Source organism: Coregonus lavaretus, assembly GCF_964263955.1.
Source record: "Coregonus lavaretus genome assembly, chromosome: 4".
In the NCBI taxonomy this organism is placed as follows: domain Eukaryota; kingdom Metazoa; phylum Chordata; class Actinopteri; order Salmoniformes; family Salmonidae; genus Coregonus; species Coregonus lavaretus.
Window position 1 is genome coordinate 5,988,590 of NC_139991.1, and position 12,972 is coordinate 6,001,561.

Genomic DNA, 12,972 nt, shown 5'->3' on the forward strand with positions numbered 1-12,972 from the left:
ATGGCTTCTGGTTGGGGTATGTACGTACGGTCACTGTGGGGACGACATCATCGATGCACTTATTGATGAAGCCAGTGACTGATGTGGTGTACTCCTCAATGCTGTCTGAAGAATCCCGGAACATGTTCCAGTCTGTGCTAGCAAAACAGTCCTGTAGCTTAGCATCTGCGTCATCTGACCACTTTTTTATTAGCCGAATCACTGGTGCTTCCTGCTTCAGTTTTTGCTTATAAGCAGGAATCAGGAGGATAGAGTTATGGTCAGATTTGCCAAATGGAGGGCGAGGGAGAGCTTTGTATGCGTCTTTGTGTGTGGAGTAAAGGTGGTCTAGAGTTTTTTCCCCTCTGGTTGCACATTTAACATGCTGGTAGAAATGAGGTAGAACGGATTTAAGTTTCCCTGCATTAAAGTCCCCGGCTACTAGGAGCGCTGCATCTGGATGAGCGTTTTCCTGTTGATTAATGGCCTTGTACAACTCATTCAGTGCAATCTTAATGCCAGCATTGGTTTGTGGTGGTAAATAGACAGCTATGAAAAATATAGATGAAAACTCTCTTGGTAAATAGTGTGGTCTACAGCTTATCATAAGATACTCTACCTCAGGCGAGCAAAACCTCGAGACTTCCTTAGTATTTGATTTTGTGCACCAGCTGTTGTTTACAAATATACACAGACCGCCACCCTTTGTCTTACCAGAGTCTGCAGTTCTGTCCTGTCGATGTAGCGTATAGCCCGCTAGCTGAATGTTGTCATTGTTGTCGTTCAGCCACGACTCCGTGAAACATAAGATATTACAGTTTTTAATGTCCCGTTGGTAGGATAACCGTAATCTTAAATCGTCAATTTTATTCTCAAAAGATTGAACATTGGCTAATAGGATTGATGGGAGAGGCAGTTTACTCGTTCGCCCTTGTTATGGCTGTTTGGGCAGAAAGGTTTCCTGCTGAGATGTTTACCCCACATGTAAAGGTACTTACTGATGTGGTCTATGGCTCCAGCACAGAATTTTCCGTAGAACTTCTTGGCCCCGAGGCCCTTGAGGTCGTGGATGGTGTAGGGCCACAGGTGCAGCACGTTGTTCCTGGAGAAGGTGTCCCTCTTCTCAATCACCACCACCTTGGCCCCCAGCAGAGCCAGCTCGATGGCTGTCCGCAAGCCACATGGGCCTCCCCCGATGATCAGGCACTGCAGGGACAAGAATGACAGAGGGACACCATTATCATTGTGTGCTAATAAATAGGACTCAAAATCATATTTCATAGTCCCATTTCTGTTACACAAAACACAATACATCCAAACCATATGCCTGCCGAAGAGATCATATACTGCATACGTACCTTATCACCATCATAAATAATACTTACTGAAAATAGAATCCTTGTTTAAACCTGTAGATATACTCAATACAGCAGATGAAATATGAGTTGATTAGTTTGGCTGTATATTGCCAAGTAAACAGACCGAGTGCCTGAGGTGGATGTTTATGGTGACAGTATGTTGTTCGTTACTCTGACCCAGCGCTGGGAGAGTATGTGTCATTACCTCAACCGTAGATCATTATTACAGCCTAGTCATATCAAAGACATGATTCATGCATCTGCCTCACTCAAATCTGCATGAAGTCAGTTCTTTTGGGTTACAGGATCCGTCTGAGAATGTGTGGTGAGAACATGACTTCATCCAGCCTTCTGGAAAGGATGAGAAGGAATTGTTTTGGAGTGTTTGTTCTTCTGAGGAACCATCTCACCATCCAACCACTCCTGAGTCAGACAGCAGCCCCTGCTGTGCCCAACAAGTTGGGCGGCTTCCTGTTTCCTTAACCTTATAACCAATCAGAGCCTGACGTGCTCTCTCAACCAGGCTCAGCCATCTCAGACCCTAGCTGGCCCACTATGACCTTTTCATTTCAGATCTCTAATTTCCTCCCAGCCCAGCCAACCCACCTACCTGACCTCAAAATCCACCCTGTGTGCAGGGAGGGCCAGCAGTATATTTGAACAGCGGGACTAACTTCCTGCCACTCTGTGTGTCTGCCTGAAGGGCCACTCCCAGGATGTGTCACTCCAATCAGTATTGTGACACGGTCGTGTTTCAGCCCCAGCCTCGGGGGCCTTATCATGTTTGTATACTGTAGCTCTGTGCTGAATGGGGTATACTCTCTCTCTTTTTCTCTCTCTCTCTCTCTCTTGCTCCCACTCCCACTCTCTCTCCTTCACTTTCTCTCCCCCCTCTCTGTCTGTCCCTCTCTCCCAGGGTGCTTTTTACAGAGCTAAACGTGCCAGCTGCCCACATCACACCATAAATGGCACCGCTGCTCCCAGCGATAAAAATAAGATTGGGATTTAGTCATTCTGTTTTCTCATTCTCCGTGTGGGATTCTGCTGCAGGGTGTCATCAGGAGGTGAAGGAGAGCATAACATTAGTAGCCTAGGGGTAAGAGTATGAGGTATTCAATGCTTATCAGGTATACTAGCCAAACCTAGGTGGCTGCGCGTGGCTGTGTCTGGACAGGCCTGGCCCAGTTCTTTTCATCACGAGGAGTGATTAAAGTGGATGGGCTCTTTAACCATTGTCAGGAGAAACAGACAGTTACCGAGATGTGCCAGGTGTGTTAAGCATCCACCGCCACAGAGGAAAAAGAAAAAAAAACATATGGAACAATGCCTTATTCACAAACACAGAACAACATTAGCTAAGTTTATTCAGATGTGCCTAACCACACAATCCCACAATGTTGGGTATTATCAAACCTGATATAAACTAGATAATCACTATCAAAGTAGCACTTTTGTTTTAGTCTGTCTCTATGGTGCTATGAGAGATGAGCGGTTTGTTTTGCCTGTTTCTATGCGGTGCTGTGTTATCGCAGATGGGAGGGCTTCCTGAGGGCCCACTGCAGTTCTGCTGAGTCAGACCACAGCTACTTCCTGTCTGTCCCCCACCTGTGACCTCACCCCCTCACGCTCACCAGGAGAGGAAGACCCCACCCCCCCTCACCTTTCACTTCTCTCCCGTTCATTACTTACTGCACCTGGAGCCCTATTAGCTGTCAATCAAATCAAAATCAAATCAAAGTTTATTGGTCACGGACACAGTTTATCATACTCACATCATGCGGAATGTAGACTGGAGGCCAACTCAAACATGCTTATCAAAATGGAAAGTGGGCACAATGTCAGGCAGTTGGCAATTATTGTCTCCTAGCATCCTGATCAATCTATGGAGCTCAAGACAATAGGATACTGCTGGACCAAACATTATCCTCTATACCTGCACTTATTTTGAATGAATACAAATGACTCGTTACACTCTACAGCTATATCTCTTTAAGGAGTACAGTATGTCCTCTAAGGTCTAAGACATCAGCTGACTGGTGGTCTTCAGTGTGTTCATGCTGCCCAGCCACTTCAACAGGCCAGCCAGGTTAGATTGACGGGAACACCCCGCAACACTGGGCTGAGTGGAGCTCCTTAACACACATGCTTATTCTGGCTTCACCGGAGTAAAACAAACTGACTGTGTGTGTGAGTGAGCGAGCGGAGCCTGTGCACCTGCAGACATGATGTGATGCCTCACTAGCTTGGCTCAGCGCACGGTGGTGGCTCACGCTGTTTTGGGACAAAACGTCAGACTTAAGGTACTCAATCAACTGAGAGAGACCACCGGGTGAGCCACAACATGAACTGGCAACCCTCGCAGACAGCCATCTGGGACTTCATGGGAAATAGAACAGGAGAAAAGGAGCAACACTCCTGTCTGGGCATGAAATAGGCCTGAGAAACAGGCAAGGAGGGCACAGTGTGTCTCTGAACTTTCAAATCCTACTGTATAGAAGGTTCCATACAGTGAATTATTTGCTCAGTGGAAGCACAATTTTCCACAGTATCAAACCATATAATTAATGGAAAATATGTCTGTCAAGATGTCAAGAGGATCACAAGCATGGAAATGTTGATGACACACTATTCAACGATGGGCCATCTAGGGTGAGGGTGAAAAATCGGTCGATGTGCCCTTAAGCAAGGCACTTAACCCTAATTGCTCCTGTAAGTCGCTCTGGATAAGAGCGTCTGCTAAATGACTTAAAGTAAGTAAAGTAAGTGAGATTTACGAGCATTACATAGACAACCTGTTATAAAGGAGAGCTCCTCTGCAATGAGGGGGGAAATACAGTAGGAAAGAATCCTTAAAACACAGTTGTTCTGTCTTTAATGCTAACCCACATTCAGTGGGTTGTGAAGTAAAGAGTTCATGTCTTTGCTGTAATTTAGTCAAAAGGGCAAGACACTGAGGAACTGAATAACAGTGTAATAAACAATAATACAATGAAAACGTTTCAATATGATTCATACATGAGGTATGTGCCAACATTATACAGGCATAACAGTTCACATAAGAAAAAGGAATGAAATGTAGCACTTATGATTGAAGGCATTTCATGAATGCAAAACCATTCCAAACGTATTACCTAGCTCAAGGAGAATTGTGTCTGCACAATTGAGACTACTAATTATCAAGCTATTTGCAATATGATTTAATTATAATAATAGTATGTGTCATAATGTGGAGTTTGATTGCCTGATAATTATAGAGCTTACTTTGTAATTGTGATGTAAAAATGCAGAGAACACACAAATCAGTCCCTTAATAGAAAACAGTCTGTATTCTGCTGCGGCATACTGGTGCTGAAGTGCAGGTCAGGATCTCACTTTCAGGGCATAGCCGGTCCAAATAGTTTCCATAGAATCTGGCACTGGACAGCGGCACCGCCCTGGAAAACTAACAGTCTCTCTCACTGGGCCACTTCCCACTCCAGCTCACTTCTCCAGACCTCTCAGATGAGACGAGCACAAAGTAACTCTGATACTAATAAAATATAAGCTTCTCAGATCTCAGGCTCAAGAAGCCACTACAATAGGCCTAAAGCACTTACATTTAACAGCATAATCAGTGAAAGAGACTAAGCCCAGTAACATATGTTCTCTGACCATTCTGTTCAGTGTATCTGCTTCGTATTTAAATTGAGGCTGTGAAAAAAGAAATATGGGCCTTCATTGTGTTCCTCATTAAAAACGTATATAGAAGAAACCAACAGTAAGTGTGTGTCATTAGCATTATAGCCAGCTGTATGCAGTAATAAACTGGGGATGACTTCATATCCTATACAGATTGTATCTCTAGCAGGCATTGGAGGCTGGGTGAGGAATGCTATCACATTATTATTCCCTGTGAACCACCACCAAAACCCTAACTCATCGCTTAAGTCATTTAGTAAAGTAAAGTAATTATCAAGTTGTGGCAGGTGGGCTGCAATTAATCACAACAGGAGACCCATATACAGTACCACTGTCTGTTGGAGCCTTAAATCTCAGATTCTGTAAACAGAAGTGAGGGCAAGTTGAATTCTAGCCTCCGTTTTTTACAAAGTCATTCCTCCTTCACAAAATACACTTCCATCCACACAGCCAGCGTAAATCACATCGTTATGTGAGTCTCTCCTACTGTACCAACAGTATGGTTAATTACCTAGAACCCAGAGACTGTACTGTGCATCTGTTCTATTACATTGATAAATAAGGCAATTTTACGCTGTCCTGTGGCTTGTCAGACTGAGGAAACCTAGCTGAAACTCTTTGGCACGGGACTAAAAACAATCAGACACTTTAATGAAAGGTTCAATAGAACTGGGACAGCACCTAATCATGGCAGTCTCTCAGATCAAGAGGGTATATGGTGTTCCAACCGGGTTTATAGCTGGTGTCAGAGAGAACTTGTAAAACCTGGCTTATTTTGAAGAACTTAAAACACACTTTAATAACAATCTGGGCTGGGTTCCAAACCTTTAGGAGGGCCCAATAAAGAACACCACCCCCTCAGTAGAACCAAGGAAAATAATCACACTCGCTGAGTGATGCTGTCTGTGGATGTGTGTTATGAAAGCATTCTGGTGACTGATTGAGGGTGCTGTGTAGCTTTGTAATGCACCATTCTGCCAAGCTGAAAGAGGCAAGACTCTGTAGAGCTGTGGATGAGGAGGAATGAGGATAGTGCTGAGGTGAGGGAGGGGTGAGTTACAGTAAAGGCGTTCGCATGCTTCCCAGCCGAAACAGTTCGGAAGAGTTTGTTCATATATTATGGTGTTTTTTGTTCGTTTTGGACTTAAGTGAGGGGTTTTTCGGCTGTTCGGGCACTTTTTGAGAAATACTGCATCTGCAACTAAACATCTTAGTTAGATGTAAAATTGCGCGACTAAGATCTCCTCAGTAAAAACGTCAAAATGAATGACAGATTTGTTGAGTTATCTTAGATTATTTTGAGGAAGTATATACTGGCTATGGGGTCTCTAAATTTACAAACAATACTATTGCCGCTTTTTTCTAGTTTTTCAAGCGTAGGTCTTTTAATGGAGTATGCGAGCACACTTGTTTGGTTCGCCTAGCTGAGTTCGGCTAGGTACCAGCCGAACTGAAGCATGCTGACGCCTTAAGTGTCTGTGTGTGTTTGTTTGTGGGCATATGTATGTGTGTGGTGTGTGTGCGTGGGTGCGTGAGTGCGCACGTGTGTACGTACGTGTGTGAAAACTGAGATGAACGTCAAGTTCTGTCTGATCAGAAGAACACATTTTCTCAGCTGTTTATATGCGCCAGCTGCAATAAAGGACAGTAGCTGATTTAATGTGTCCTGACAGGTGCAGTTTAAAGTGATGACCATGACGTTGCCTTAGTCACTAGCTGCCTATGGCAAAGCACTTCTCTCCTAAGGAAGGACAAACTGCCGATTGTCTAAAACCGATTACAGACTGAAAAATTCAGAGAATCAGTCACACCTGTCACTATGGTGACTTGAATCCTGACTAATCATAAGTCCAATGGGTCAGACCAGTTATACAACTCACAGCTACACAAAGATAAGTAAAATGCATAACATTCATAAATATTACTTTCACATGAATATATCGGGATCTTATTTCAAACTACTGTAGGGTGTGCACTGTTCACTGTCAAGACCATTTTCACGCTGATGGTCTTGGAGTTCTTTGTCTCTTTTGTCTCCAAAGTTTTCCATGCAACAGAGCTCTGTCTACAGTGCGCAAATAATACCAGAGGTATATACAACACCTCTGTATCATACAAAGCAAGTGTTCATTGAATGTCATGGTGAGTGGCTGTTAGCTTACCTTGGTGCCCACACAGGCCTGGCCCTTCTTGTACTCCTTGTGGCAGGTTCTCTTGTCCAACTTGGTCCAGAGGGCCTTGGCCCTCCAGGAGGTGAGCCTGGTCTTCAGACTACTGTAGAATGTCTCATGGTCCTGAGGGTCTAGATCCAGCAGCCTGCACAGGATGTTGAAGGACTGCAGGGTGCCCTTACAGGTGGAGGCCTGGATGAAGTTCTCAAACAGCTTCCCTGCCTGGTCCTTCTCCTCCTCTGTCTCCCCCATCTTCCCCAGCAGGAGTGCAGGGTGCTTGGCTGGTGCTGGCTTGCCTTTCTCCCTCTGTCTCAGTGGCTACACCCACAGCCTGGCCTGGCCCCCATGGTCATGCCCAATCTGAGGAGGTACAGAGAAAACATATTGAGTCTGATGTCATCGCACAGCCTTTAGAAGCGTGGAATCCTTAACAGATGGCTTTATGTAACTCTGGAAAAAATGGTTTAAACAGTCAATTAACCAGCTTGCAACAATCACTGCTTTTCTACAGAACTGGTTCCATTGCATTTATTTTACTTCAAATCAGTGACTTACAGATTGTAACATTTGGCATTAGATAATGCATTGTAACATTTCCAGTGTAAGAATAGATGTGTTTGAGCTCTCAAAGAAAACAATTTTATCTGCAGACAAAATAATACAGCATGCAATACTAACTGACTGTTTATAGATAGATCCTGGGATAATGATTGTCTTCATTTCTGGTTAACAATGGACTGTAAAAGAGTATACATTTCCAAAAGTGTACTGCCAAAGTTCAAAATCTCAAAATAGAAACGTGTTTCAAAACCTACAGTATTCTAATTTCTATTAACTAAATAACATACTGTACAGGAGGTCATACAGTAACACAGAGATTATCAACACAATAATGAATCATGGCTGCCATCTACAAAGTACAGTGCTTTTCATTCTAATGACCAAATCTAGGGACAAAAATACCAGACAGCTCAGTCAGGTCAGACAGTTTGCACATCAGTGACTTGGCACTAGTGGACATGGACATACTGCTAAGCAGGGAGAAAAAAAAGTGCTTGTCTTGCGGCTTTCGCTCTCCAGCTGAAAACTGGACAGAGGTGAATTTTTTCATCCGCAGAAGGGGGACACCTAGAGTTGTAGACTGGTCTCGTAGGTCTATGTAACATTGTAAATGTAAATCCGGGACACTGAAATTAGTATGATATATTATGTTTGGTATGGTTACATAGGATCGAAGGCTACTTAAGGCAAAATCAAAAGAAGGGTGGAATAACGCGAACGTCTAGGTACCCGAAGGTTGCGTGTTCAAATCTCATCACAGACAACAGCATTTGAGCTAATTAGCAACTTTGCAACTACTTACTACTTTGCAATTATTTAGCCTGTTAGCTAACCCTAACCCTAACCTAACTCCTACCTTAAACCCTAAACCCTAACCCTAACCCTTAGCCTAGCTAATCTTATCATTAGCCACCTAGCTAACATTAACCACAACAAATGGGAATTTGGAACATATTATTTGTTTTGAAAATGTAAACATATTGTACGTTTTGTAAATTCTTAACATATCATTCATAACATATACAATAATCCACAAATGACTACATACCATACGAAACGTAACATATCATACTAAATGTAATGTCTCGGATTTACGTACAGAATAATACGAAATGCTCTGAGACCACGTTGGGAGTTGTGTATTTTTTTTCACTCCCCTCTAGGATTTCAAAGCCATTGAATTACCTATGATAATACTGATGTCTTGACAGGTCTGAAGGATAAAAGTGAAACAGAATATTAGTTTGAGGACAACCTCTCTGTACCATTGAGTGGCCAGTGTGGTACTCAGGCCACACCTTAAATGAGAGAGACCGAAAACTATTCATTAATTATGATTGAGGCTTACATATGCTTACTTTTAGCATTACCCTCACGCACCATATATTGAAAAATGGAACTGACACAAGAAAAATAACCCAATCCCCTCCTTCAAAAACCACTAATCAAACATTTGAAAATCATGCCAGGGTATCCACACCAGAGCACAACATCAAAGCAAAATATGGAAACTTTCTCCAAAAAATGTGGGAACATTTTGTGGGAACTACGGCTTCTGTGAGGTTTGGGAACAGCAGTCCTTTGATATTCAAATCATCCATGGAGAGTGCTGGGCTTGGCCAAGGGAGAGGTGAGCCCAGCCCAGCAGGACCTGCTGCAGTGTTGTCCCCCACTCTCCACCTCCACCCCTTCTAACACCACAGGGCCTGGAAGAGGTACACAATATATACAAAAGCACGTTGACACCCCTTCAAATTAGTGGATTCGGCTATTTCAGCCACACCCATTGCTGACAGGTGTATAAAATCAAGCACACAGCCATGCAATCTCCATAGACAAACACTGGCAGTAGAATGGCCCGTACTGAAGAGCTCAGTGACTTTCAACATGGCACCGTCATAGGATGCCACCTTTCCAACAAGTCAGTTTGTAAAATGTCTGCCCTGCTAGAGCTGCCCCGGTCAACTGTAAGTGCTGTTATTGTGAAGTGGAAATGTCTCAGCCGCGAAGTGGTAGGCCACACAAGTTCACAGAATGGGACGGCCGAGTGTTGAAGCACGTAGAGCGTAAAAGTAATCTGTCCTCTGTTGCAACACTCACTACACTAGCTCCAAACTGCCTCTGGAAGCAACGTCAGCACAATAATTGTTTGTCGGGAGCTTCATGAAATGTGTTTCCATGGCTGAGCAGCCGCACACAAGCCTAAAATCACCATGCGCAATGCCAAGCGTCGGCTGGAGTGGTGTAAAGCTCGACGCCATTGGACTCTAGAGCAGTGGAAACGCATTCTCTGGTGATGAATCACGCTTCACCATCTGGCAGTCCGATGGGCGAATCTGGGTTTGGCGGATGCCAGGAGAACGCTACCTTCCCCAATGCATAGTGCCAACTGTAAAGTTTGGTGGAGGAGGAATAATAGTCTGGGGCTATTTTTCATGGTTCGGGCTAGGCCCCTTAGTTACAGTGAAGGGAAATCTTAACGCTACAGCATACAATAACATTCTAGTCGATTCTGTGCTTCAACTTTGTGGCTACAGTTTGGGGAAGGTAGCGAGGTCCATACAGAAAGGGTTTGTCGAGATCGGTGTGGAAGAACTTGACTGGCCTGCACAGAGCCCTGACCTAAACCCCATCGAACACCTTTGGGATGAATTGGAACGCTGACTGCGAGCCAGGCCTAATCGCCTGACATCAGTGCCCGACCTCACTAATGCTCGTGGCTGAATGGAAGCAAGTCCCTGCAGCAATGTTCCAACATCTAGTGGAAAGCCTTCCCAGAAGACTGGAGGCTGTTACAGCAACAAAGGGTAATGTAGTGTATCTGCTCTGCTGCCTACTGGAGTTGGGCAGAGTGACCCCACCTCTCCTCTTCCACTGTGCAGCAGGTGTTGAGAGAACGATATGCCATCTGTCCATTAAGAAAAGTGTTATGTCACTGACACATGATAAGCAACTCCATATGGGACGCATTAGCTGGGAGTAAAAATACATGAGACTTGTCTTCTGTTGTCAAGTCCTTGAACCAAGTCTTGGTTCTCAAACAGCTTTCAGTTATGCACTTTGGGAAACAAAGCTAAATAGGCATACTTAAAGGAAAAATCCACTCAAAAACCATCTTTACGTATTTTTTTCATTAGTCCACTGTTGATACAGTCTCAAAATGTGTTTCATGTCAGCAGCAAAGTTTTCAAGATATAGGATTTTCAAGAAGCAAAGTGTCACTCATGATGATGCATTTTGGGACTGTATTACATTTACATTTTAGTCATTTAGCAGACGCTCTTATCCAGAGCGACTTACAGTTAGTGAGTGCATACATTTTCATACTGGCCCCCCGTGGGAAACGAACCCACAACCCTGGCGTTGCAAGCGCCATGCTCTACCAACTGAGCTACAGGGGACTTGTATTACTGTGGACTAATTAAAAAAATAACAAAATATAGTTTGAGAGGATTTTTTCTTGAAGTCCTGGAACATGAGCATTATCTGTGGTCACTTCTCATACCAGTTCTCATACAAACAAAATCATTCTATCTTACAGAATCCTGTTTGGCCTAAATTAGCTGTATATTTCGCATCCTGTTTGCTACCGTTGTTGTTTCTTTGCCTTAAAGTCATTCATCCTGGATAATGGGATGCCAGCTCGTATTGAGGACAATGTGGGAGGGGTGTCAACTTCTGTCCCCCAGGCTGATACATACACCATAGTGACCCCCGGCTCCTGTCCCAGTGTCAGACACAAAACACTATAGGCCTCTCTCTGGAGACAGCCAAGCTCCAGACTGCATTCCAACGCTACATGCCTCACATAGCACTGAACTGCTCTATCAACAAGGAACCAGAGGCAATGCCTACTGAGCTCTGTCAATGGTTCAACCAATGAATTATCCAATGGCGTGCTCATGCCTCTGGGCCCATTCTGTAGTCCTTTATGAGTCTGTTTTTATGATGTAATGTTTATGAGTGGTGAGAGAGGGCTGGGAGGGGCTCAGCATAGCATAAATGTGCTTTATTTATCTTGTGGCAGGGTCATTTTTTTATGCAAAGGGTGCATTATTATGCTGCTGTGGGGTAAGGGTGTTCCCTTTAACCTGCAAGGTATGGTACAACACAACATCTGCATTCACACCATTGTTGAAATAACAACAGCAAATGGTGAGAAAATCCTACAGTGGATGGAATGAATGGCCCGCTTTGTTCTCTGGTTATATTGGTCTTGTTGGATGTGACAACATTATGGTATTTGCAACCGTTTTTTCTGTATAGATTTCATAATAAAAAACATAAGGACTTCCGTTGAACTACAGTAAACAACCGCTTGGTCTACCACTAACAAATAGTTGTACTCACAAAACAACATTTTAGGAAGCAATTTTAATATGCGGCTATCACAATATCAGACCATTTCCAACTAAGATATACAGTAACTACAACTTCTGCTTGGAAAGATTAAATACAGACTTGTTAATGACTACATTACCAAGCCAGGGGTTTGTGTTCCAAGCTTCACAAATTGTTTTTAAAAAAAGCTATAGCATTAAGACCTGCTGGAGAGATCTGTCTGTGTTGGTTAATGAAAGGTAGCACACACTGTCCTTATGGTCAGCTAGAAGAGCTGAGGCTACATTGTCCTAGATGGAATCCCATGACCTCACCCATGATCTCCATCTGACAGCAGGGAAAGGCAATCCGCAGGCAGACAGCACCAACCCACAGAGCACCGGTAAAAAACACACACAAAAAAGGAGAGAGAGAGAGAGAGAGAGAGAGGGAGAGGGAGAGGGAGAGGAGAGAGAGAGAGAGAGAGAGAGAGAGAGAGAGAGAGAGAGAGAGAGAGAGAGAGAGAGAGAGAGAGAGAGAGAGAGAGAGAGAGAGAGAGAGAGAGAGAGAGAGAGAGAGAGAGAGAGAGAGAGAGAGAGAGAGAGAGAGAGAGAGAGAGAGAGAGAGAGAGAGAGAGAGAGCAGACCGCAGCTGGGATAAATGGCCATTCCAAGCTGTTTTTACGTGAGCCTGGATGTTCGATTTCACCATACTGTACAGGTTTTAACAATCATACCTGTTTTTAAAATCATATCTGCCCATCTATGACTTGGCTAATGACTAATCCATTTGCAAACACTGGCGATTCATTTTATGCCTGTAAAATCAATGTTTAACAATGAATCAAACAAACCGTCCCATCACTGGTGCATTCACAGCACAGCACAGATGTCTCAGTTACGTAT

At 43.8% G+C, this 12,972-nt stretch overlaps 1 protein-coding gene across 1 annotated transcript in view; it reads right to left on the reverse strand.

Annotated features, from left to right (window-relative positions):
* LOC311128185 (F-actin-monooxygenase mical2b-like) overlaps nucleotides 1-12,972 on the reverse strand; it is a 52,698-nt gene that overhangs the window by 27,247 nt on the left and 12,479 nt on the right. Inside the window, exons 2-3 of the mRNA XM_084160192.1 lie at nucleotides 7,178-7,546; nucleotides 978-1,185 (exon numbers count right to left, since the gene is read on the reverse strand). Coding sequence (XP_084016318.1) covers nucleotides 978-1,185; nucleotides 7,178-7,438 — 469 coding nt within the window. The 5' untranslated portion in view covers nucleotides 7,439-7,546. The remainder of the gene's footprint in view (nucleotides 1-977; nucleotides 1,186-7,177; nucleotides 7,547-12,972) is intronic.